Source organism: Haliotis rubra, unplaced genomic scaffold (genome assembly GCF_003918875.1).
Source record: "Haliotis rubra isolate DU_JTF1 unplaced genomic scaffold, ASM391887v1 Scf1380, whole genome shotgun sequence".
NCBI lineage: Eukaryota > Metazoa > Mollusca > Gastropoda > Lepetellida > Haliotidae > Haliotis > Haliotis rubra.
This window is the reverse complement of record NW_025765315.1, coordinates 151802-176880: the sequence shown is the minus strand read 5'-3', so window position 1 is coordinate 176880 and position 25079 is coordinate 151802. Positions and strand designations below refer to the sequence as shown.

General features: G+C 42.2%; 3 protein-coding genes across 4 annotated transcripts; 1 reads left to right on the top strand and 2 right to left on the bottom strand.

Moving 5' to 3' along the window:
• The first annotated feature begins 516 nt into the window (after positions 1-516).
• On the top strand, positions 517-13661 carry LOC124268448 (phenylethanolamine N-methyltransferase-like). Of its 2 annotated transcripts, none has more exons than XM_046703409.1 (4): positions 517-646; positions 1595-1750; positions 10791-10968; positions 12573-13661. In XM_046703409.1, the coding sequence occupies exons 2-4, from the start codon at positions 1597-1599 to the stop codon at positions 13000-13002; spliced, it is 762 nt and encodes a 253-aa protein (XP_046559365.1). In that variant the 5' UTR covers positions 517-646; positions 1595-1596; the 3' UTR covers positions 13003-13661. The 2 variants fall into 2 exon arrangements, with proteins under 2 accessions (XP_046559365.1, XP_046559364.1); XM_046703408.1 differs by having other exon boundaries at positions 521-646; positions 10791-10995.
• Positions 8939-23990, bottom strand: LOC124268450. The gene is made up of 3 exons (XM_046703410.1): positions 23986-23990; positions 9600-10004; positions 8939-9490 (listed from the first exon to the last, which is right to left on the bottom strand). The coding sequence occupies exons 2-3, from the start codon at positions 9911-9913 to the stop codon at positions 9055-9057; spliced, it is 750 nt and encodes a 249-aa protein (XP_046559366.1). The 5' UTR covers positions 9914-10004; positions 23986-23990; the 3' UTR covers positions 8939-9054.
• LOC124268447 (anti-sigma-I factor RsgI6-like) lies at positions 13598-24766 on the bottom strand. Its single transcript, XM_046703407.1, has 10 exons — positions 24659-24766; positions 21453-21612; positions 20815-20860; positions 20203-20350; positions 17176-17231; positions 16903-17040; positions 16184-16355; positions 15884-15994; positions 14409-14627; positions 13598-13935 (listed from the first exon to the last, which is right to left on the bottom strand). Exons 4-10 carry the CDS (start codon positions 20332-20334, stop codon positions 13720-13722), a joined length of 1044 nt encoding a protein of 347 aa, XP_046559363.1. The 5' UTR covers positions 20335-20350; positions 20815-20860; positions 21453-21612; positions 24659-24766; the 3' UTR covers positions 13598-13719.
• Between the last annotated feature and the right edge of the window lie 313 nt (positions 24767-25079).

Here is a 25079-nt window from a genome sequence, read left to right as displayed (position 1 = left end):
AATCGTCTAGGGGTACACTGGTAGGGTGCTTTGAACCGATGGTAATAATGTAAGTCTGGTCCCAAATCACCTCTAGAGTGATTTCGATCGAGGATTCAGCTGGGACTCCAAGACCGCACCGATCACTGAAATAGCGTCAAACATCAGAAACTCATTTGAAACCAGTAAGGGGAATCCCTCCCAACCCTCCCAGTGGCGTATTATATTTGTCTTTTGGAGGCGCCAGTCGTTTATCATCGCCTAATTTGCACCTTTTTTCAATTTGATTCATTTTGGTCAAACATTTGTCTTTAAGGATACTTTAAATTACTGCCAAGTTGCTAAGTTGGGTGTACTCTCCCTTTAAGTCCCACAAGGAACTAAGACTTTGGTATGTTTCAGCTACACACGTTGGGTATCGGCATCCACATGTCGACATAACAAGGGTTAACCCTAACTGAAGTCGATGTCCCAACAGGAACACAGTAGTAATCTAATATTAATTGTAACATGTTGCTGGAATAAAAAATGTGATTAAATGTATCACATTGCATAGACCGAGGTGACTGAATAAAAGTACCGTCATCACATTACTCGAGAAGTTGTCTGTAGCCTGTAGTTCGGGTGTATCATAGCAGGCGGTGTACGACAGACGACGAATCACGCAGTGAGTATGAGGGGCATTTTGGCCATGTTTCTTTCCTGATTGTTGTTCGTTTGCTGCTCAGAAGGACAGTGTCGTATGTCTTACATGGTATATAAATAAGGTTACCAAGTTGCCGTGAAGACTTTTCCCCCAGTTACTGCAATGGTCGTGTGTAGGCTGTCACAGTGGTTAGCTACAAGCATCATCCAGCAGGAACCAGATGTCATGTTGGCGTCCCATGTAAATGTTCTTAACTGTTAATGAATACACAAAACCTTTCAGAAAGTTATCAAACTTTACATATTTTATGTTTGGGATTAGGCTTTCTCAGTAAAGTGCAGATTCTAGTACTTTATGGTTGAGCCCCACCCGGGATTTGAACCCACACTCTCAGAGTCAAGCACCTAATAACCAGCTGTCCCGTCTGTTGAACTTACACTTACAATACAGCTGGCTGTTGAGCCATCGACCAGGCCGTGCCGTGCTCCACCTTTGCTAATCCTCCATTTTATTATGACAAATAGCCACGACCTATTCGCTAACATGACTTCGCTTTGAATCCGATCTGAAAGGCATGACGCTAAAAATGTCATTGAAACACATACTACCAAGTGGAATTATGAGAAAGGTCGGCGAGGATCAGATTTCACTGCGGTATTGGGTCCATGTCATCTATTGTTACTTCAAGCCTTGATGGAGATACTCTGACTCGTCGAGGATGTCGTACCCTGACCACGTGGTCGGTTGACCATGCTGTCAGTCACTGGTTTGCCTGTCCAAGCCCCGAATGTTTAAACGTTGTCGCTATATATTTAAAGGACCCCGAGTGTGTAATGAAATCTAACACACACAAATTTATATATTACACGGTAACTCGTGTTTACATCTTACAACTAGGACGAGGATGTTTTACTGGATGATGAATAAAGACTAATGATTCAGTCTGCACCTTTCTGATGTTTTACACAGCTATGAACAAGGAGAAGTTTGGACGAGAGGACTATCTGAAATATTTTGATCCAGTTGCCTTCCTGAAGATGTATCACTCTGACATTAAAGGCAACCAAGATGAAGGGGACCTGATGCCATGGAAAATGAAGAATCTCCATGACGTTTTCGCAGAAGGTGACTCCATGTTTAATGTTTAAAGACACAGGTCCATACGGCCGCATGATTTTTTTTTGTTTTCCGCACTCAGCAATATCCCAGCTATATAGTGACACCTATATACCCACACGTCCACTTCATTGTTCTCTTTCTCTTCACTTCATCAACAACAACGAGAGTTCTCATCCATCTTGTCCTGTGGCCGTTGATCTACCGGACAAAGTATACGCTTGGAATTTGAAAAATTCAAAATAACAAACTACAGCAGTAGTATATAAGTAATCAGTTTCGGACATCAAAGCATTCCTAAGGAGAACAATAGCATTCCTAAGGAGAACAATAGCATTCCAAGGGAGAACAATAGCATTTTTTAAGGAGTACTCCTACATACCAAAGGAGTTTTCAGGAGCACATTCCATAAATTCCAGGAGCTGTCCTTTGAACGCTTAACCCTATTGTATACAATGATAGCCTACACTAAGTGGCGTCTTTATTTAAAGAGATTACTCATGCTGACTGGAATGTGTATTGAAATGTTATGACTAGGAACCAATCAAATTTGATATATTGAAATCATTGCTATTAAAGTTGAAATGGGTGGAATGTTGCTTTTGTCTATAAATTCATAGCTGATTCTAACCGCTTTCAATAAGTGCTTGATACCATAAGTAATATGTTCATTAAGTAGTCCATCTTATTTGTTAACACTTGTAAGCTAGTCTGTCGTATAGACCCTGAAGCAAATATATCCAAGAAAGCCCACGCAAGTCTAGAAAATGTGGCAAGTCTAGATTTCCTCAGCTTCTGAAAATGAAGAAAGTCTCAGGGCTCCTTTTCATTATATTGTTTTTACTATGAACTTTTTTTCAGTAAAATATGTTCATTTCAGAGACTAGTTGTTAGTGTAACTTGTAAGCATGCAACACTTCTAACGTTATATTCCATCAGAATTCCAACCTAGAAATGCAGCAGTCTATTTCCTTTTATATGTAATATCAATGTTCAAACCCTGTACATATAGCTTCTTTGGAAATAACATATTGTCTAAATCAATTGGTTTGAAAAGAAGTACAAACATATGTAAATATGAATGGAAGGTTTAGCCTGGTGAGTCACACAGATTGGAATGTCAGTTACTGAAATTGAAAATATTCATCCAAACGCAACCGTCCACGTTAAAGTGGGGTCGAAAGTTGGTCATCTCACCTCAAAGTTGTGTCTTGGCGCTACACTCCAGCGGATCGCAATTTTTTCAATCTAAGATATACTACCCATCAACAGCTTAAACTCACTAGTGAAAATTAAGTAAACATAAAGGTTAATCGTACTTGCGGCGAGGATTAATTATTTACAAAACCCTGCAAGATATCATTACACAGCCAACTTATATGAATTCGATATGGGTCATGCTTCCACAAAAAAAGGTCATTTCCGATTTCCGTAATTCTGCAACAAACATAACTCTCTGAGATTGGAATGTGTATTCAACTGAGTATTTCTCTACTCCAGCAGGTAAAGGGCTAACAGAATGTATGAAATACAGCTCACCTATTCTAGCTCATTGTACATGCCTGCATATGAATATAATTCTGCAGTATACAAGCAGGTCAAAATTAAGACTATTCTCTGCAAGAAATGAAATATCAAATGCTCAATGGATGAGAAATATTACTTAAAAGTCAATCAATTCTAACAATTTGTACAAAGTTTCAATTACATACCTTCAACTGAACAACATAGGGTTTGCAAAAACACCGTTCCTGGTCTTGAATTGATAACACTAAATTTTTCACTTTGCTTTTAAGGATAGGTATAGTTTCACACAACTGCTTATTATTCAGCTGAATCACACGCCAGACAGACATGTGTGCATTCACCTGTACCTGTGATATTTTTATATCAACATACAATTAAATCACGTATGTCTTCAATGTTTTACCACTTTATTTTGAATGTTTAATGGTAGACGCTATTAAGAAAATGTCACGATTTATATCACGCTATATCATGACTTACAATTCCTTTGAATTTTCAGTACACATATTCTATTAAAAATGTCACGATCAAGATTTGCAAACCTTTTTTGTTTGCAGACAAATAAGAAAGTATACCATATGACCTCTTTACACTATTATCTGATTATTGCATTGTATTCAAATAGTTGTGCCACAAAATATTTTATTGATACTTCATCAACTACAACCTTTATATTAAACTGTGGTCAAATTTAGTTTCATGTGTTTTCTGTGGGAGGTTATTTAGTATGTATGTAACTCATTAATAGCTAAAGATATGCATGACGTAACAAGCCAGCCAAGTCATGGTTGGCTGTATTGTTATCATGCACTGATACATTCAGCCATCTCAGCCTTCATTAAAGCAAAACAATGGATAGTATAAAAACGTAGTAGCCATTTCGAAATAGGGAAGTGCTGACAAAGAAAAGAATGTGTATTCACGTGACAAGCTCACTGTGTGGTCATTGTTGAGATGTTATTATAGATCATGAGCCACAACTGACTAGTGTGGGGGCTGCGACTTGGTGAGGTGAGGTGAAATTGGGTTTTACGTCGTGCTTGAGAATATTTCGCTCATATGACGACGTGCATGCACGTGTATATGTATGTGCGGCTGCTTGTACTAGCCGAGACTTAAGCTAGTTTTATAGTGCTAGCCCACTGAGATACCATGCCGCAGTGAAGCATGAATACCCCACTCAGACACATACTGACTCCGAGCCGACCAGTCCTTGTTGTACCCATTAATGCCGAGCGCCAGGCAGGGACCAACAAGTACCATATTTTAACGTCTTTTTGGTATGACGCGGTCGGGGATCGAACCCGCGACCTTCCGCTCTCCGGGTGGACGCTCTAACCACTACACCACGGAGGCGGTTGGCTGCGACTTGACACTATTGAAAAGAGATGCCGTGTGTCAACAACCCGTTTGTGAGCTTTTTAGGTAGATAGCAGAATTCGAAGAACAGCATTTTGCAAAAATATGAAATTATCTAAGCTGTAATCGCTTTGTGTTTTCTTCACACGAAACATTTGAGTTCAACAACACCACCTGGATGTATTGTAGGAATAGTTTCATTGGTAAATACTTTAGGTTTTTCTGCTTATTTGGTCAAAGCTTCTTTAACTTGCTTTGTTGTTACCTCTCGGTAGTTATGTAAAGTGCATGAACACTCATACACACGCAATGTATGCATGACATCAAGGTTAGACGCGATGACAGATGCTAATACACTAGACTCTTCATTCAGCCAAACATGGGTAGCAGACCTTTCCATATAAGGTTATGCTACTACTTAATCACCCGATCCAGAGCGGGGGCGGTCCTGTAAAAAGGCAATTACACTGGTGTCAGCAATATATATATATATATTCGGGGTTTGGGGGCGGTGGGGTAGCCTAGTGGTTAAAGCGCTGGCTCGTCACGCCGAAGACCCGGGTTCGAATCCCAACATGGGTACAATGTATGAAGCCCATTTCTGGTGTCATCCGCCGTGATGTTGCTGGAATATTGCTAAAAGCAGGGTAAAACCAAACTCAGTCAGTCAGTAACAGCCTGTTCAAGATCATATTGTTTTGAACAATAGGATTGCTGAAACATATTTACAATGTGTATGACACCATAGAAACATGAATTAAAAACAACGAAACAAAAATTGTAACAGACCTTTTATTAACAACATAAGGTGTCAGTCTTCACAAGTGTAGGATTCAAGGGATTTTTCACAAGAAAACAAGCAATCTTTTGGTTCAATGATTTTAAAGCTTGTATTGTGTTTTAGTCTTAACATGAAACATGAAACAACTCAGATACAGCAAGTATAAAACAGAGAAGACTATTGTTTAGCGGCATTTATGCCACAGAAAGATGTTTGTGTCCTAGGGGTCCCAACTTGGCTGCTCTCCTGATGTATAGGACCAAGTGTTTCTTTGATAGGGAGTTGTTGGTGTCATTTCGAGAAAACTGTTTTGTCTTCTTGGCAGGTTGTGTTTTTAATGTGTGGATAAGTCCACACCTCTTCCTTCCTTTATGTCGGCTTGGTGACTGATTCTTCTGTGTCATTATTATGGGATGATAAAATCTCGACTGAAGGGTTGTAACGCAAGACAAGGCTTTTATTCTTGCTGACCCTCATCATCATCATCAGTATCGTCATCGGCAGCCATGACAGATTCACTGTCACTTTCTACTTCGGGCATATCTATACGAGTCAGAATGTCTTTCATGATAGTTTTCATGAAACGGGTTATCTTGTTTTTGATGATAGATTGATCAGTGCCAGGGTCCATATCACTCAGGCTGTCTAGGTTGGGTTGAAATAGAGGTGCCTGTTTAAAGTATTGAGTGAACTCTATGACATTGTTAAGGCTATTGACCAATTCATTTCCCCATATCTGTTTCATTTTTCTGTCAATTCAATCTTCTGTTCGACCCTGTTGTCTGTACTTTTTCCTTTTGAGTTTCATCACGTCATGGTTGATGTTGTACACACGATTCCAGATGCGTTGTAAACCCACATTTTGTCACTCCTCCATGTCAGTGCTTGAAGGCTTCCCACGACATTGTTTTCCAGCAGAACCTCCTCCTTTCTGTACAGGAAGTTGTTCCTCGCCTTCACTGTTGTCGTCACTATCATGTCTGAGACGTTTCCTCTTGGATTTCAAACTGGTGTTTGCTGGACACCATGTTTTGATATGTCGCTGTAGATCATGCATATTGTCTATCAATACGCCGCAGTCGGTACACACAGTGGCCATGGTGAAAGGTCCTGTGTCATCACTCAAGATGGATGCTGTTTCAGCATCATTGTTGTCAAAGAGAAGAGATCTTTCTTTGGATGTGTGATCAGCACAAATGTTGAAAGCTGTCTGAACGTCTAATACTGGAGAGACCTCTTTTACCTGTTTTTGTTGCAAACCACTCTGTTGATCAGATGTATTGAGGTTGGTTTTCAAGAGATTGACATGGAGTCTATTCTTTTCACTTGTATTAGGTTTGAGATCCAATGTGAGGTGTCCATAAGTTGTTTCAACAGTCATAATCTACTAATGTCATCAGGAAATATCCTTCTGGCAAATAACTTCACCTGCTGTCTGTCCACTGGTGAATTGAAAAGTGTTACATAATGTGAATTTAGAGCAATGTCATGAGATTCCTTACCTCTTGGGAAGAGGTTTTGAAATAGCAAAAGATAATAACATTTTTGTGGTGGGAGGTTTGAGTAAACAGACGGGAAATCCGCTTATCGTTCTTTGCTTCAGACAAAATATCATCCAACACCATCATGTTCTGGTTGTGGGCATCAAAGTAGTTTTCATCTTCGATATTGTAAGGTATTCCTTTCACAAAACGAGATAAAGTTTGAAGAATGCTATCGTAAAGAGGTTGCCACACGGTATAACACCAGACTATACAGTCAGGTAGAGGTTGAATGAATCCATGTCTTAATAGGTTGAAGACAAACACCGACTTTCCACATCCACTGGGTCCGACGATGATGCCATTGGAGGGAATCAGAAATTTGAATCGTTCATGCTTCTTGTGCTCCTCCTGAGGAGGAGGAGGAGGAGGAGAGGAGGAGGAGGGAGAAGGAGTTGTTTATCCTGAGGCGGAGAAAGATGTTTATCCTGAGGAGGAGGAGAAGGAAGTTGTTTATCCTGAGGAAGAGGATGTAACTCTTGAATTGATCCATGCATATGCATCTGCTTCTGATGTCTTTGTAAATTATCTTTTCGTGTAAATCTCTTGTCACAGTCTGGACAGGTGGTAGTAAGCTCCATAGTGATGTAACACAAGTGGGTGATTAGAGGGTCTGAAGCATTCTTTTATACCTTTGAGCCATGTTACGTTTCAAGACAGCTTTAGTCCGTTTCATAATGATATTGGACACAGGTTGTATTTTGAGGGCAGTCTTCTTTTCCCCCTTCACAGTTGCCCCTCTTTTTTTCTTTGTTAGATGTAACCTGTCTATTCAGCGATCATATTGTTTTTCTCTGACGTGTTTTTGTTGACTTGCTCTTGCCAAACTTTGATAACATGGGTGTAGGGCCAAATATATCCCAAGAAGCTCTCCTCATGTTGAAAAAGGACATCTTATCCATCAGCAGGCAAGAGTGAAATGCCAGTCATTAGATACTTCAGTTTAGTATTTATTCTACTTCCTTACTATGCAGGACATTTTTGCAAATGATATTTGCATTTGTACATTTTTCTTATACCCAACAAAACATCATTTGATCTAAACTACTTTTTTTTCATTTTTTTTTTACATACATCAATAGCATCATTGACAACTGAAACAAGAAGGTGTACAGTATTTGAAGTAGTGACAAATATATTGAGATACACAAGTGTCATTCCATATAAAGTTCCTTACATCAAATTGATGAAGAAAGTGATGAAAACTCCAGTTGGTTTTACAATTACATAAGAGATAATACAAACAATAGAAGCCACATACATTTGAATCTACAGATTGTAACCGTTCACCATTGTGCAAGTAGGATTTAACATAAGACTTTAGATAACTATCAAATACAGCATCAACTGGTTCTGCTCTAGTTCCTTTAAAATACATAGCCCCCCAGTGGCGACCACTCTTTTGTATGCTGTCTGTATTCACAATGAAGGTATTCAACAGTGAAGGTGCGAGTGTGGGTAAAGTATCTTTAGCATACACTCCCAAGACATGTCTCTGTAAGACTGAATCACACTGTATGGCACATTGCAATTCTGAGGCTTTCATGTTGATGATTACTTGATATACACATTCCTTGCCTTATCAATTTCTATGATAGAGTTTCTTTCACTCATGATGACACAACTCAAAGTTTTGGTGAGAGCAGATTTGAATTCAATTTCAAGTCTCACATTTCCCGATTTCACCAGATTGAGATATTCAGTTCCTACTTCATCCTTTAAATCTGTGTTTGACTGGTTTGTGTAAACTATAAGCGTCTTGGTTGTTCACAAATCGTTTCACCTCCCTCAGCTTGATACTATGGTGACTCTTTTTCTTCAATTCATCACGCAGTTTGGAGGGTCCATAATAAGCGCCCGGATTGTGAGGGTCATAATAATACTTTTCTAAAGCTTTTTGCTGTTTCAACTCACTGTTTTTCTTTTGGGAACTCATGTTGTGCTGAGGAGAATGTGACTTACTAAACAATATATATAACATAAAACACATATGGTTTGATTATTTATTCATTCCACCACTATCCCCTATTACAATTCACAAAAGTGTGTTACAGTACATAATGATCATCACCATGTTACAGAGTATGATTAAAACACCTCTGAATTTACACTGATAGGATATGTCCTTCAAAATCTTGAGATGACGTGTCTTCCATCATCCCCTCTGGATCATAGTCATACAAACAGTCAATAAGTTCATTACAACACACGTGACACTGGACTTGTCCACTATTGCAACTCACGTGACGCAGCATATCATTGTGACGACAAATGCTACAATTTCGTTGAAGAGGAGGAAGTTTCTCTTCTTCATATGGATCTTCCGCTGTTAAATCACCTGCGACATTCATCTCCATGTGTTGTTTCTCTTGCTGTTCAATGTCTTCCATGAGTTGAGTGTAATCCAACCACAAATCATTTAAGGTGGACTCTGTTGGAAGCCGGTCATTGAAGTTAGGTTCTGTAGGAGGTGTTATAGGTTCTATCAGGAGTGATGGAGATGGCTGCGGTGCAGTAGGTGAAATAGCGCTGACATCGCTCCTATCAATAAAGAAGACGAATATAAGATATAAATTGAGAAATAAAATTATTTCATTGTAAACAATTAGGTAGAACAAATATAATTAATTATCGTAATGATTACACTTACCTTGGTTTGATTGCTGGACTGGCTACCTCCTGTTTGGTCTTCCGCTTTTGTGTTCTTTTGCTCTTCTTTGCCACTGGTTGTCTCTCGTTCTCCTTCACTTTTCTAGTTTTCTTAGCCTTAGGAAGAGATGCGATTGGAGATTTTTGCTTTCTGTTATCTGAATTCTCGTTGGCAGATGTGGCAGCAATTTTCATGTAATCCAACAGCAAACTCAAGAGAGCAGGCGATACTGATGGCAGTTTCTCTTCTAAGGTCTTCATTCGCTCTGCCATCTCGGTGTACATGGTTTTGTACAACTCACTGGTTCGCATCATTGTTTCATGCAAATGTACCTGAGTATTCACAATATCCTTCACTTCTTGAAACACACTAGTAAGTAACTGGTCTGTTGAGAAGCCTATACGTCTGATAACACCTTCTGAAATGTCTCATAGTGAAGGTGCAACATGGGATGCTGTAGTGCTTGTGCTGTCTTCTGGATGTATGTAGTAGCAATGCTGTCTGATTGGTTGGTTAACATGACTCATAAATGGAATGCCAAACAACACAAATATTTAAAAGATGTAGGTGGCCAACATTCCACCCATTTCAACTTTAATAGCAATGATTTCAATATATCAAATTTGATTGGTTCCTAGTCATAACATTTCAATACACATTCCCATCTCCGTGAGTCATGATGTTATATAAAGACGCCACTTAACTCTTTACCAGCTGGTATATAACCATAGTGTAGGCTATCATTGTATACAATAGGGTTAAGGGTTCAAAGGACAGCTCCTGGAATTTATGGAATGTGCTCCTGAAAACTCCTTTGGTATGTAGGAGTACTCCTTAAAAAATGCTATTGTTCTCCCCTGGAATGCTATTGTTCTCCTTAGGAATGCTATTGTTCTCCTTAGGAATGCTTTGATGTCCGAAACTGATTACTTATATACTACTTACAGCAAACGTTAATAGGTAGAAAGTATTCGGTGAGGAATTGCAAACTTACGTTCTCAACACAATGGATGATATCAGTATCAAATACATCACTTTTGAAAACCTATTTCTTCTTTTTCGTTCCATTTTCATCCGCACTCAGACATAGATGACGGTTTTCTTTTGCCCGGCGAGGAGACTGTGTGATGTGAAGTTTCAACTGAAATGCATTATATAATGTAATCTTTCTTTCTTCTTCATATGTCGCAGGTAAGTTGACAGGCCGTCGACTGCTCGACATCGGAACAGGCCCTACAATCCACTCGGTGATCAGCGCCTCCAACTACTGCGACACCGTCTACCTGTCCGACTTCACCCCCCAGAACAGGGAAACGCTGAGGAAATGGCTGGATGGGAGTCTGCAGCACAGTTTCAAGAGTTTCTTCCAGTATGTGGTCGACAAGGAAGGGAAAGGGTAATTTCTCCTTACTGGCAGAGTCAAATATGTGGTGGACAGGGAAGGGTATCTGTTATCATATGATGGATGGTGTTATCGGTGCAATAAAGCAATCTGATAAACCTGGTATCCAAATCTGATAAACCTGGTATCCAAATCTGATAAATATGCAAATTAGATCAATACACGAAATACTTTCGCAAAACTCATGACGATGACGTCGCCGCGAGTTTACAGGGTGTGTGTGTGTGTTGCTTCTTTTTCAGAGTAATTTAAAAAAAAATGACATTATGTGAAAAAGAAATTATTAACCGAGTGTGTTTCCGTATCATTAATATCATATATAAGAAGTAAAAATAAGTATTTTAAAGACGAGCATAATGCATAGTTTCTATTTTTAATATATGATATTAATGACACGGAAACACACTCGGTTAATAATAACAACTTTCACAAAATCCATACACGCCATGCGAAACCGATGACGTCGTCGCGAGTTTACAGGTGTGTGTGTGTGTGTGTGTGTCATGAACGACCTTCACCTTTGTGTATCGCTATGTATTCTTACGCGATTGTTCGATTCTGTTCATATATTCACGTACGATTTGCTTCTTTTTCAGAGTAATTTAAAAAAAATTGTCATTATGTGAAAAAGAAATTATTAACCGAGTGTGTTTCCGTATAAGAAATAAAAAATATGTATTATAAAGACGAGCATAATGCATATTTTCTATTTTTAATATATGATATTAATGAAACGGAAACACACTTGGTTAATAATCTCTATTTACTCCGTAACTGACAGACTCCAAATATCGTTACCATTGCCTTCATTCATGATCTACTTTCGATATTTTAAACAGTTGATTTTAATGTCTAAGACATTTCCAAACGAACATTTAGTTTTCATAAATAAGAATTTGGATTTCCGTCCGCGGTGACCAAAATGATAGTCGATGCAATTGCCTATTTCCACTTGTATCCTACACTTGCCTTGCCTTCATATATATATGTGTGTTTGTGACATACGCGGTTTCATCACCTGGTACCATCACCATTTACACATATAAGCACATACTCGTTATTCAGGTCGAATTAGTGTAATGCTTTGATATTTCTTATGGTTATGTAAAAGTGTCAACTTGATGAGGGAGGAAATCCCGAAGTAATGCCTAACCCTCACCACTTTGTTGCCAAACAGTTTATATGGTATGGTGCGCACAAACCTTAAACACAATCAACGCAAAGGAAAATAAATTCGCAATTCGAAAAATAGGACTTCTGGCACGCCTTAAGGGTACAAGTTAGCCTGTCTCACAGTCCCTGAGCTCTCCCTGCAATGCTAAAGCCCTAAATGAAGCAGGTCTAGATTCCTTCAGCTCATTTTTAATTCAAATGGGTTTATTTGTTACTATCAAAATGATATATGTTGAGAGAATGAGCGTTAGTCTAGGCTGCAAGTCTGTAGCACCTTGGAAGACTCTGGCACCCATGACTATAGGAAGATTCGTAGAGGAAGACAGTCCTCGACAGTTCATATCTAGAAATGTCGATTACAAGCATTCTTTGAGATTTCATTGCCTTCTCTCATTCAGGACTTCACCCTCTTGTCGGGAAGAAGAACTGAGGAAGAAGATATGTGGCATACTGCCAATAGATCTCCTGCTGGAAGAACCACTGGCGCCTTGTTACTTTCCAAGGTTCGACATGGTAACAACATCATTTTGTCTCGATGCCGTTGCCCTGGACCACGTCGACTATGGTCTTGCAGCCCAGAAGATAACAAATATGTTGAAGATAGGAGGTCATCTAGTTGTATGCGGACTTCATGGGAGTTGTGGTTTCAAAGTCGGCGAGCATGTGTTCAGGAGCTGCCATGTCTCTGTTGAACAGGTGAAAGACACGTGGACACGCTGCGGGTTTGATATTGTAGACTGGAGGGAACAGGAATCGGACAAGACCAGACGCAACACCGTGTCTACCTTTGATGGCGTCTTTGTCATGGTAGCTAAGAGGGTGCGTTAAGGATACTTACTGTTCATTTTTATTGGTTTGTATTTCAAAATCGTTCTCAGAAACTGAAATTGGCCTGTACATATACGACTCTGGACCAGACAAGCCAATGACAGATATTATAATATTCAGTGCTCGATTTATGTCATTCGTGACAAACTTGAGACATTCCGGAAAGTGGGCGAGTGATGATGATGGATTTCCTGAACGGAGTTATATTTTTTTCTTTCTTTCTTGTTTCACTATTTTGTATCCGGATACAATTTTGAAAATATGTTTGTTACGCCATCAGTTCAAATCTAAAACAAAAAAATCAAAAATATGGTATTTTTCAATGCAAAATCCAAAACAACAGTTCAATAATAGAAACACCATCATCACGCAGCTGGTGTAGACTGTAACATTTCGTTAAAGGAGAATTTATTTTATATTACAAACATCTAAAGCATATAACAACTAAACCTTTTGGTCCACTAGTCAAGAATTCCACAGAGGTTTTAGTAACCATTTACATATATATTAGATTATATCCAACTTTGGAATTCGAAAGTTCGCGCCGTGCTGCTTTTCCCGGAAAGCCAGCATCTACAGAACTGTCAAACCGCAATGGTGGTGCGGTAGTAGTTTATTCTGTTCAATAAATGTACATCAATAAAAGGTTTGGGCAGATATTCCACAGTCGTATTATTTAAGAAGTTCATATTTTATCCAATAATAGTAGCGGACAGTCTAGGAATGTGCAGTTTTGCATGAGTGTCCGTTTTTCCCAGAGTAAATGTTGTCCTTTGTTTGTATTGGACGTCCATGATACGTCGCCGTCAGCTCGTAATCGCCATGGAAACCGCGCACCTCTATCTGTCTGTGGGCATGGGAAATCTTCGTCGTCATATTTGTCATCCATTCTTTCTCCAGAAGGTCAAAGAACCTCTGTCCAGCTGCATTAACCTAGAACAGGACACATTTATGTAGATTTGAAAATGACTGCACCCCGCCTTCATAATCGTTATATACTTTAATGTTCAACTACGTAATAAACAGCATCCGAGCGACCTGATAGGTGCAAGACAGACAATCCAGTGAATGATTGATAGATTGGATTACTTACACGCCATCGCTATAGAGTCGGCTTAATGGTGACAATGAAACAGACAATCATGCCATGTAGTCAACTTGCTTGTGAATAACCAGCAACAAACTAACTAGATTGGGTGTAGGGGGTGGGCGTGGGGTGGGGGTTGGTGGTGGTCAGACTGCTTGTTATCGTATCTCGATGGCGGAGGACGTAGTTCCTAACACCGGTCACTATCATAGGCCATGTAGCTAAAGTATTGCTGTAAGCGGCGATCTTCATGAACAAACTAACTACTCTTACACCGAGGACACATTGAGCGTACATTACGCTCACACACTATAGTTACCTGGAAGTTAGGTCCGCTGACCAACGAGGCAGGTTCCCCACGCCACTGCTGCTCGGACCAGAACCCCCACAGCATGATGCCGTCCACAGCCGGGTGACCGAACAATGACCTCAGAGCAGTCTCGTACCAATCAGCTCGCTTGTTCACATCCGGGGAATACAAGTCCAGCTCGGTCACCCACAGCGGGAGGCCAACTTGTGCAAGCAGGTCTAGACGTTTCTGATACAGTGTGTTTAAGTAACTTTCATTGGTTTAACGAAAATTTGAATAATTCAACTTATTTCACATCGTGTCGGTTGAGTGTAGGAGGGACGTCAGAGCTGGTATAGGTGTTAGACGGTACAAAATACTGATAACGAGCATTCGGATTAACTTTTTTTGTTAAATGTCGTCCTCGGTGAAGTGTAAAGTCATCATGTTTCAGTGAGTGAGTGAGTTTAGTTTTACGCAGCACTCAGCAATATTCCAGCTATATGGCGGCGGTCTGTCCAGACAATCCAGTGTGGACCAGACAATCCAGTGATCAACAGCATGAGCATCGAACTGAGCAAATGGGAACCGATGACATGTGTCAACCAAGTCAGCGAGCATGACCACCCTATCCCGTTAGCCGCCTCTTACGACAAGCATAGTCGCCTTTTGTGGCAAGCATGGGTTGCTGAAGACCTATTCTACCCCGGATCTTCACGGGTCTCGTCATGTTTCACAGACTTCAGATTTCAAAAGATAACTCGGACTAGTTCCTGATCCTGATAGTGTCTGTATCACAGCAGCAGTACATATCGTCGGATATGACGCGTAAGCACCCCAAGGTCAAACCAGTGACGTCTTAGGTCCCACTTTGTGAAAAACAGGTACTCATTTTGGTCGGCTCTAGCAGAGCTAGCAACCTGCTGCACCTTGGAGTCCTCTCAGGGATTGACAGAGAACCTGTGACCAATATAACTGCTTTATACCAGACGTGTATAGCTTCAAAGTCAAATAGAATGAATGCTTTGCTAGGCTGCACTTTTCCATTTGCATGGATTTGGATGTTTGCTTTCTTGTTTAACGCCGCACTCAGCAATTTTCCGACAATATGGCGGCGGTCTGTAAATAATCAAGTCTGAACCAGACAATCCAGTGATCAACAGCATGAGAGCATGGCATGTGTCAACCAAGTCAGCGAGCCTGACCAACCCGATCCAGTTAGTCGCCTCTTACGACAAGCAGGGGTTACTGAAGACCAATTCTAACGGGTAGTACATTCAGAGGCATGAATCCAGGGGATTCCAGGTATGATTGGTCCCCAGCTGCAGATGCAGGTCATCAGCGGCGACTGACTGGGCAGGATCATCAGGTGACTTGGTGACTTGGTTGATTGCTCGTCACCATATCCAACGACTTTGATAGCGGTTCACAGAAATGTCTATTCCAGATACAATTAAGACACTCGTACAGTTGGAATATACACACGAACAAACAAACAAACAAACCTTGAGAAGGTAAGGGTCTGGTGCTGTGAGGTCCCTGAAGTGTGTCTGGACACCCATACCATGTACAGGGACCCCGGCTTGTTTGAACCGCATCGCCATATCACGGTATGCCTGGATACGAAGGAGACCTCAGTAGGTGAGTGAGTGAACTGGTTTCTAATGCCGTTTTAAACGGTCTCACAGAATCTATCTTCAAGAAGAGTTGTTAGAAAGGGGTCTTACACAACAGTGGTTCCATTAACGACTGACTAAAGGAAGTATCCCAACATTCCACCCAGTGGAGTAAATCACAAAGGTTACCATGGTATCTCCGCCGCGAGCTGTGACTGTGTTTTCGTTGAAGAACAGCTTCATGCTGGGGTCCACCTGGTGGGCGATCCTGAACACCTCCAGGTTGTAGTCCCTGTCCTGGAGAGTCTCCCGGAACCACTGGGTATGGAGGATCTCGTTGTTCACGTCCCAGTGCTCAACTCTACAAATAGAGACTCTGTCACATGGAGGTGCCACTCTACACATGAAACGTTATCGTGGTCTTCATTAATGAGATATATCTGAGAAAAGCAAGATTTATGGATGTCAACTTCTTTATTGTGAATAACACTACGCAAGTGTATGCTTTATCCTTCATCTCCTGAAGCAAGCATACACTCCCGAAACGTCGTGTTATTTACAATAAAGAAGTTGACATCCATATATTTTGCTTTTCTTATGAATCCACTTCTAAATGCCCTTCAAAGATAAGATATATCTGTTAAGGAAGAACAAGTGTGAAGAACCGAGAGACTATTGTAACTCAGTCACACACTGCTATCGTGTTTCGTTACGGTATTGATATCCCATATTGATACAGTTAGACCAAATTTGACCCTGATGTGATGTGAAGCAGATTTCTTTACAGCATGAGTGTTGGCTGTACGTGGCAATATTCGTTGAATGTAGCTCTCGTTAAAAAGGTTGACCTCCTCTTGTTCAGGTCCTTGTTCAGGTTTGCAAGAGGTTGCTCTTTCTTGTATACTTACAGTCCTTTTGTTTTATTGAGCGCCTCTGATATTCTGTGTGTGACTGCTTTTCGGAGTGTGTTGCCTCTCAAAGGTCGAACCCATGGCGGCACCTTGTCCACCTTGGACCACAGAAGGCAGTGTGCATTAGCCCGGTGTCTGCAAGTTGCCAACATAGGTGTGCTTAGTACTAATAAATTAACAATCACATAAGTGTATGATCATTCTTTCTTTTCGTAAGAAACAAGGGTGAGCTTATTGTTTCTAATTTGTTCAGGGTATATTAATAGTTACCCATTTGAGCGTAGTTTGTTGAGCGCCTCTACAGCAGTGTCATAATGGGCAGCTCCCTGGAACAGACAGTATGAGGCAACTTCACACGTGAATAGCAAATACATGATCATCTAATTATCCATTACTGACGGTTTATATGTATAATAAAGCACTCCTCCTCGGTTATGGTTGGGAAAGTAAGCCCTCGACCATCGGGTGGAGAGAACTAAGACCTCGAGCGCTACGCGCTCTCGGTCTTACTTCTCCATCCTCCGGTCTCGGTCTTACTTTCCCAACCATAACCTCAAGTCGTGCTTTATCCTACACATAGAGCAGGAACAAGATGCAAATCCTGAAACAAATTGCTTTAAATGATACAGCTGCATGTGGAAAACACCCCAGTCTACAATAGTAGAGCACAGGCCCCCACTGCGGGTCAGAAAAATCGATAAACTAGGCCCCGGTTTAGTATCAACACCCCTACTATATAATAAATAAAGGTTCATCACAGAAATACGGTGACATGATCGAAAACCGGACACTTACGCACATGTCAATGAATATATCGTATTTTAAAAGGTCTCACAAGTTTCAAAAGCTTTTGTCCATATCTCCGATGTATGTAGGAGGCATATACATGCGCTTTCCGCGAGGATGCATTTGATGGGTTTTATTAAATCGCCAAAGACCGAGTTGCTGTGCCGGAAGTATACAAAACTAGCTCGTCAGCGCTAGACTTCACTACCTCCGGCGATCTGATTGGCTAACACATTACACTGAATGAATGTGTTTCTTTAAAAATATTTGTACTCGTTTTTAAAATTATTCTTACCAAGATAAAACATCAGATAGTGACATCTTGGATGATAGACGTTTGAGTTTCCCTCTCATTTTCGCACGTGCATTTGTTGTCATTTTATTAACCAATTTGATTGCGCTGACGACCTAGTTTTGTATACTTCCGGCACAGCAACTCGGTCTTTAGCGATTTAATAAAACCCATCAAATGCATCCCCACGGAAAGCGCGTGTGCATGCCTCCTACATACATCGGAGATATGGACAAAAGCTTTTGATACTTGTGAGACCTTTAAAATACGATATATTCATTGACATGTGCGTATTGTCCGGTTTTCGATCATGTCACCGTATTTCTGTGATGAACCTTTATGTATTATATAGTAGGGGGTGTTGATACTAAACCGGGGCCTAGTTTATCGATTTTCTGACCAGCAGTGGGGGCCTGTGCAGTAGAGCCTACACAAGCAGGTTCATACTAGGTGTCAAACTTACTCTAGAATCGATGTACTAGATGTCTAGTAGCCTACCCAAAAAGTTCAGATTGGACATTTAACCCACCAATAGGACGACCGATCTAGCCTACCTAATGGTTCAGACATTATTTGCACCCTACCAAAAAGGTTCAGACCTGATGGCTAGCTGACAGTAAGGTTCAGACCTGATGGCAAGCTAACAGTAGGTTCAGACCTGATGGCAAGCTAACAGTAAGGTTCAGACCTGATGGCTAGCTAACAGTAAGGTTCAGACCTGATGGCTAGCTAACAGTAAGGTTCAGACCTGATGGCTAGCTAACAGTAAGGTTCAGACCTGATGGCTAGCTAACAGTAAGGTTCAGACCTGATGGCTAGCTGACAGTAAGGTTCAGACCTGATGGCAAGCTAACAGTAAAGTTCAGACCTGATGGCTAGCTAACAGTAAGGTTCAGACCTGATGGCTAGCTAACAGTAAGGTTCAGACCTGATGGCTAGCTGACAGTAAGGTTCAGACCTGATGGCTAGCTAACAGTAAGGTTCAGACCTGATGGCTAGCTAACAGTAGGTTCAGACCTGATGGCAAGCTAACAGTAAGGTTCAGACCTGATGGCTAGCTAACAGTAAGGTTCAGACCTGATGGCTAGCTGACAGTAGGTTCAGACCTGATGGCTAGCTAACAGTAAAGTTCAGACCTGATGGCTAGCTAACAGTAAGGTTCAGACCTGATGGCTAGCTAACAGTAAGGTTCAGACCTGATGGCTAGCTAACAGTAAGGTTCAGACCTGATGGCAAGCTAACAGTAAGGTTCAGACCTGATGGCTAGGTGACAGTAAGGTTCAGACCTGATGGCTAGCTAACAGTAAGGTTCAGACCTGATGGCTAGCTAACAGTAAGGTTCAGACCTGATGGCTAGCTAACAGTAAGGTTCAGACCTGATGGCTAGGTGACAGTAAGGTTCAGACGTGATGGCTAGCTGACAGTAAGGTTCAGACCTGATGGCAAGCTAACAGTAAGGTTCAGACCTGATGGCTAGCTAACAGTAGGTTCAGACCTGATGGCTAGCTAACAGTAAGGTTCAGACCTGATGGCTAGCTAACAGTAAGGTTCAGACCTGATGGCTAGCTAACAGTAAGGTTCAGACCTGATGGCTAGCTGACAGTAAGGTTCAGACCTGATGGCTAGCTAACAGTAAGTTCAGACCTGATGGCTAGCTAACAGTAAGGTTCAGACCTGATGGCTAGCTGACAGTAAGGTTCAGACCTGATGGCAAGCTAACAGTAAGGTTCAGACCTGATGGCTAGCTGACAGTAAGGTTCAAACCTGATGGCTAGCTGACAGTAAGGCGAACTGGGGTTAATGCTGCAATGATCTAGTGAGTGAGTGAGTTTTACGCCACTTAGCAATATTCCAGCAAACATCTCGGCGGGGGACACCAGAAATGGGCTTCACACATTGTACCCGTTTACGGAATCGAACCCGGGTCTTCGGCATGACGAGCGAGCGCATTAACCACTAGCCTACCCTTCCGCCCCAACGCTGCATTGAACAACACTCGAGTTGTATCGCAGTGTGTCTGTTGATGTGGGAGGAAGAGGGACTACAGGGATTAAGGTATTGAACTAGCAAGGACATGGAGCTGTCAAACCTATAAAGGGAATCGAACCCACGATTACAGATTCCTTGATTGTCCAAGGAACGTAACTCTGCACTGCGAATTCCGGGGTCTTAGAGTATTGACCCACCCATGACCCCAGCTAACAGCTGAAGGTACGTACAGAATGTCTTGCGTTCATTTGCCATTTCAGGTCGTTCTCGAGAACAGTATTGCTTGTTGATGAAGTCACTATAGCGACGGTCACCATGGAGATACTGCTGTGCCCTGACCGCAGTTCCAAACGGAAAGCCATGTTTCACCTGCTTCAACTGTAAACAAAGTAATAACATTAACATTACAGTAAACATACTTTATATCTACTGGAATATCTGCTCGAATATCTGCTCGAATATCTGCTCGTATATCTAAGCCTCTGAAGCATCCGTGGAGGGAAAAACTCTCCTTGCAAAAGACAGTATTCACTTGACAATCCCCAGCAACCCCGCCCTTTCTAAAAAACAATCAAAAGATATAAAGACATACAAAATGCACACACAAAAAAAACGTTTTCAGAACGTAAGAACAATGCAGAAAACATTTGAACAAACACTGCATGACTGATACAAAACCCGTGATAACCGTTAGTTACATCCCGGTCGGATAACAGTTTCTTGATTGTTCTATGTTAGCCTCCATCAAACATCAGTATGTCCTTTATCTTTGCCGTAGTTTGTACATTCTGAGCATTAGTGAAATACATTTTTGCTCTTTACCCGCGAGTATTGTTACGAACCTGGATTTCTAAGGCGTTGGGATCGACTGACGTGTCCCAGGTTATTCTGGAAGGTCAGATATGTATATAGGAGTCAGGAAAGCGTGCATGTGTTCAACTACGGTTACTGTTGGTTGTTTAATAGGACGGTCGTGCCTGCGTATCACACTACAGTTTTCGTACCTACGTTTCATTAAATGAGTGCATCCCTCATTATACAGTGTAATATATCTCCAGTCCGGTAAACACCCCGGATCCATTCGCCACCTTGACTCTCTCTAACTAAGCATAGATATTTCTCTCCCATGGCAGTAATTTCATTGGACTGCTATTGTTAGTGAGGTTCATACGGATCGGGCCACACACTATAGGTTGTAGCAGCGAATTATGTTATTGTAGTTTTCGTAATAACATGGATAGAGTTATAATACACTGGATTATCGATATGAAATTTTGGAAATTGTTTTCAAGTATTCTTTTGAATTTTTTGACAAAAGATCAATCGGTCAACTTTTATTGCAACAGAATATAACCGTGATGCGTTGTACTCTTATTGTGGGCTTATTTGATTGTATCTCAAGTCCTTAGAGGATTGGTCTTAGCAATATTTATATACACTAGTAAGAGGGTAGTCTTGGTTATATCAGTGCGAGACCTACTTTATAGTGATATTGGATTTGCGTATTCTGTCAATAACTTGATTCGTATCTGCCTTCCAGTTCTGGGGAGCCTTCGGGGCAACTTTCAGTGAAGCTGAATCCACCAGGAAATTGACCATCGGGTGTGGCCCTGAGACGTAGAGTCGTGTTGACCGCAGGGCTGGACAAAGAAAAAACGGACACGCGATGGGTGTGAGGCTGGAAGAAGTAGCCAGTGATAGGTGTGAGGGATGAAGAAGTAGCCAGTGATGGGTGTAAGGGAGGAAGAAGTAGCCAGTGATGGGTGTGAGGGATGAAGAAGTAGCCAGTGATGGGTGTGAGGGAGGAAGAAGTAGCCAGTGATGGGTGTGAGGGTGGAAGAAGTAGCCAGTGATAGGTGTGAGGGAAGAAGAAGTAGCCAGTGATGGGTGTGAGGGAGGAAGAAGTAGCCAGTGATGGGTGTGAGGGAGGAAGAAGTAGCCAGTGATGGGTGTGAGGGAGGAAGAAGTAGCCAGTGATGGGTGTGAGGGAGGAAGAAGTAGCCAGTGATGGGTGTGAGGGATGAAGAAGTAGCCAGTGATGGGTGTGAGGGAGGAAGAAGTAGCCAGTGATGGGTGTGAGGGAGGAAGAAGTAGCCAGTGATGGGTGTGAGGGAAGAAGAAGTAGCCAGTGATGGGTGTGAGGGAGGAAGAAGTAGCCAGTGATGGGTGTGAGGGAGGAAGAAGTAGCCAGTGATGGGTGTGAGGGAGGAAGAAGTAGCCAGTGATGGGTGTGAGGGAGGAAGAAGTAGCCAGTGATGGGTGTGAGGGAGGAAGAAGTAGCCAGTGATGGGTGTGAGGGAGGAAGAAGCCAGTGATGGGTGTGAGGAGGAAGAAGTAGCCAGTGATGGGTGTGAGGGAGGAAGAAGTAGCCAGTGATGGGTGTGAGGGAGGAAGAAGTAGCCAGTGATGTGTGTGAGGGAGGAAGAAGTAGCCAGTGATGTGTGTGAGGGAGGAAGAAGTAGCCAGTGATGTGTGTGAGGGAGGAAGAAGTAGCCAGTGATGGGTGTGAGGGAGGAAGAAGTAGCCAGTGATGGGTGTGAGGGAGGAAGAAGTAGCCAGTGATGGGTGTGAGGGAGGAAGAAGTAGCCAGTGATGGATGTGAGCGAGGAAGAGAGCCAGTGATGGGTGTGAGGGAGGAAGAAGTAGCCAGTGATGGGTGTGAGGGAGGAAGAAGTAGCCAGTGATGGGTGTGAGGGAGGAAGAAGTAGCCAGTGATGTGTGTGAGAGAGGAAGAAGTAGCCAGTGATGGGTGTGAGGGAGGAAGAAGTAGCCAGTGATGGGTGTAAGGGAGGAAGAAGTAGCCAGTGATAAGTGTGAGGGAGGAAGAAGGCTAGTCAGTGATGTATGTGAAAAGAGGAAGAAGTAGCCAGTGATGGGTGTGAGGGAGGAAGAAGTAGCCTGTGATGGAGTGTGAGGGAGGAAGAAGTAATCAGTGATGTATGTGAAAGAGGAAGAAGTAGCCAGTGATGGGTGTGAGGGAGGAAGAAGTAGCCTGTGGATGGATGTGAGGGAGGAAAAGAAGTAGCCAGTGATGGGTGTGAGGGGAGAAAGAGGTAGCCAGTGATGTGTGTGAGGGAAGGAAGAGGTAGCCAGTGATGAGTGTGAGGGAGTAAGAAGCCAGTGATGGGTGTGAGGAAGGAAAGAAGTTGCCAGTGATGGGTTTGAGAAAGGAAGACGTAGCCAGTGATGGTGTGAGGGAGGAAGAAGTAGCCAGTGATGGGTGTGAGGGGAGGAAGAAGTAGCCAGTGATGTGTGTGAGGGGTAGAAGTAGCCAGTGATGGGTGTGAGGGAAGGAACACGTGGCCAGTGATGTGTGAGAGGGATGAAGAAGTGGCCAGTGATGGGTGTGAGGGAAGGAAGAGGTAGTGAGTGATGTGGGGGAGGAGGAAGAGGTGGCCAGTGATGGGTGTGAGGAAGGAAGAGGTAGCCAGTGATGTGAGGGAGGGAAGAAGTAGCCAGTGATGGGTGTGAGGGGGAGGAAGAAGTAGCCAGTGATGTGTGTGGGGAGGAAGAGGTAGCCAGTGATTGGTGAGGGGAGGAAGAAGTAACCAGTGATGGGTATGAGGAAGGAACACGTAGCCAGTGATGGGTGTGAGGGAGGAAGAGAAGCAGTCAGTGATGAGTGTTAGGGAGGAAGAAGTAGCCAGTGATGGGTGTGAGGGGAGGAAGAAGTAGCCAGTGATGGGTGAGGGAGGAAGAAGAAGCCAGTGATGGGTGTGAGGGGAGGAAGAAGTAATTAGTGATGACTGTGAGGAGGAAGAAGTGTATGTGAAAGAGGAAGAAGTAGCCAGTGGTGTGTGTGGAGGGAGGAAGAAGTATCCAGTGATGGGTGTGAGGGAGGAAGAAGTAGCCAGTGATGAGTGTGGGGAAGGAAGAAGTAGCCAGTGATGTATGTGGAAAGAGGAAGAAGTAGCTAATGATGGGTGTGAGGGAAGAGGTAGCCAGTGATGGGTGTGAGGGGGAGGAAGAAGTAGCCAGTGATGGGTGTGAGGGAGGAAGAAGTAGCCAGTAACGTGATGTTCAAAACGGTGATGAGCGCCAACAGCTGATGAAAGCTTCAGGTAATAGAGTTGACTTAAAGATGGTATATCTAGGGAACCCAACTACAGAAACTAAATGCTGTGTAGTCATAAGGAATTCGAGCTTCCATTCTACTGAAAACATAACTAATCAGTTCCTCTATAACCATTTGACTTTGTCGTAGCATCATGGTACACTGAAAATATACCAAGTGAGTTTCAAAGTAGGATTCGAAGTTAGAAACCTCGAACTCGCTGCAATCAGTCCTAAACAACATTAGGACGACGCTTACACGAAGAGGCGTAATGAAAGTTTGCTTAAAGATTTATGACTGTTGCCATTACTCTAAAGATGTCAAAGCACACACTAAGGACGCGGGGTGTTAGCTGCCTTGCCCATTTCCCAGGTGATCCAGTCAAGATTATATATCTTCGGCTGTCAAACCCCCACTTTCACCGGCCGCCATTTTGTCTTGTGGAGAAATCTCCCCAAACAGAGATTTGCGGTTTGTAAGCGTCTGAAAGCTCCAGTAACGTTGTTGGTAGGCAAAGACACAACTTCGCATGAACTCTATGCTGTAAGACGATCCGGAAATGTACTGTAGTTTATACCTGTTACACTGGACAATGGTACTTGCAGTTTGGGTATAACACATCATATACACACGTGTATCGGGGGCGCTGAAGTCTCCTTGCAGATGCATCCAGCCATCTGATGACGTCACCATGGGCTGATCGGCAGCAGGGACGTATAGTCTATCCTTCTTGCCACCTGCAACACACGGACGTGGCCTCATGATGGATAATGTTACGGTTTATTAGTGACGGTAGAAACTGTAGAATATGCTAGTATTTATAGAGTATATTTTGGGCCTGATGAGGTGACTTCTGATAAATACATCAAATGTTGTGGTCCTCAGATTTGAAAAACTGTCAGAGGCAGACAGCTATTATCACGTATTTGTTGCCCCAGAGTTGTCTAATGATTGTAAACATTGAACTGTGTGTATGTATAAAACAACTGGTTATATTCATTGATCGTGTGTGGTCATTAACAGATAGAAAGAAACGGTATCCTTAGTTCTAAG

What these genes read in the sequence shown, in the direction of transcription:
- LOC124268448 (XM_046703408.1), top strand. Translation starts at nt 1,597, where the DNA reads ATGAACAAGGAGAAGTTTGGACGAGAGGACTATCTGAAATATTTTGAT. An exon ending in CCATGACGTTTTCGCAGAAG is followed by an intron (nt 1,751 to 10,790) that starts GTGACTCCATGT and finishes CATATGTCGCAG; the next exon opens with GTAAGTTGACAGGCCGTCGA. An exon ending in GTCGACAAGGAAGGGAAAGG is followed by an intron (nt 10,996 to 12,572) that starts GTAATTTCTCCT and finishes TCTCTCATTCAG; the next exon opens with GACTTCACCCTCTTGTCGGG.
- LOC124268447 (XM_046703407.1), bottom strand. Translation starts at nt 20,334, where the DNA reads ATGGCTTTCCGTTTGGAACTGCGGTCAGGGCACAGCAGTATCTCCATG. An exon ending in CTCAATAAAACAAAAGGACT is followed by an intron (nt 16,356 to 16,902) that starts GTAAGTATACAA and finishes CTCTATTTGTAG; the next exon opens with AGTTGAGCACTGGGACGTGA. An exon ending in CTCGCGGCGGAGATACCATG is followed by an intron (nt 15,995 to 16,183) that starts GTAACCTTTGTG and finishes CTTCGTATCCAG; the next exon opens with GCATACCGTGATATGGCGAT.
- LOC124268450 (XM_046703410.1), bottom strand. Translation starts at nt 9,913, where the DNA reads ATGATGCGAACCAGTGAGTTGTACAAAACCATGTACACCGAGATGGCA. An exon ending in AGTCCAGCAATCAAACCAAG is followed by an intron (nt 9,491 to 9,599) that starts GTAAGTGTAATC and finishes CTTTATTGATAG; the next exon opens with GAGCGATGTCAGCGCTATTT.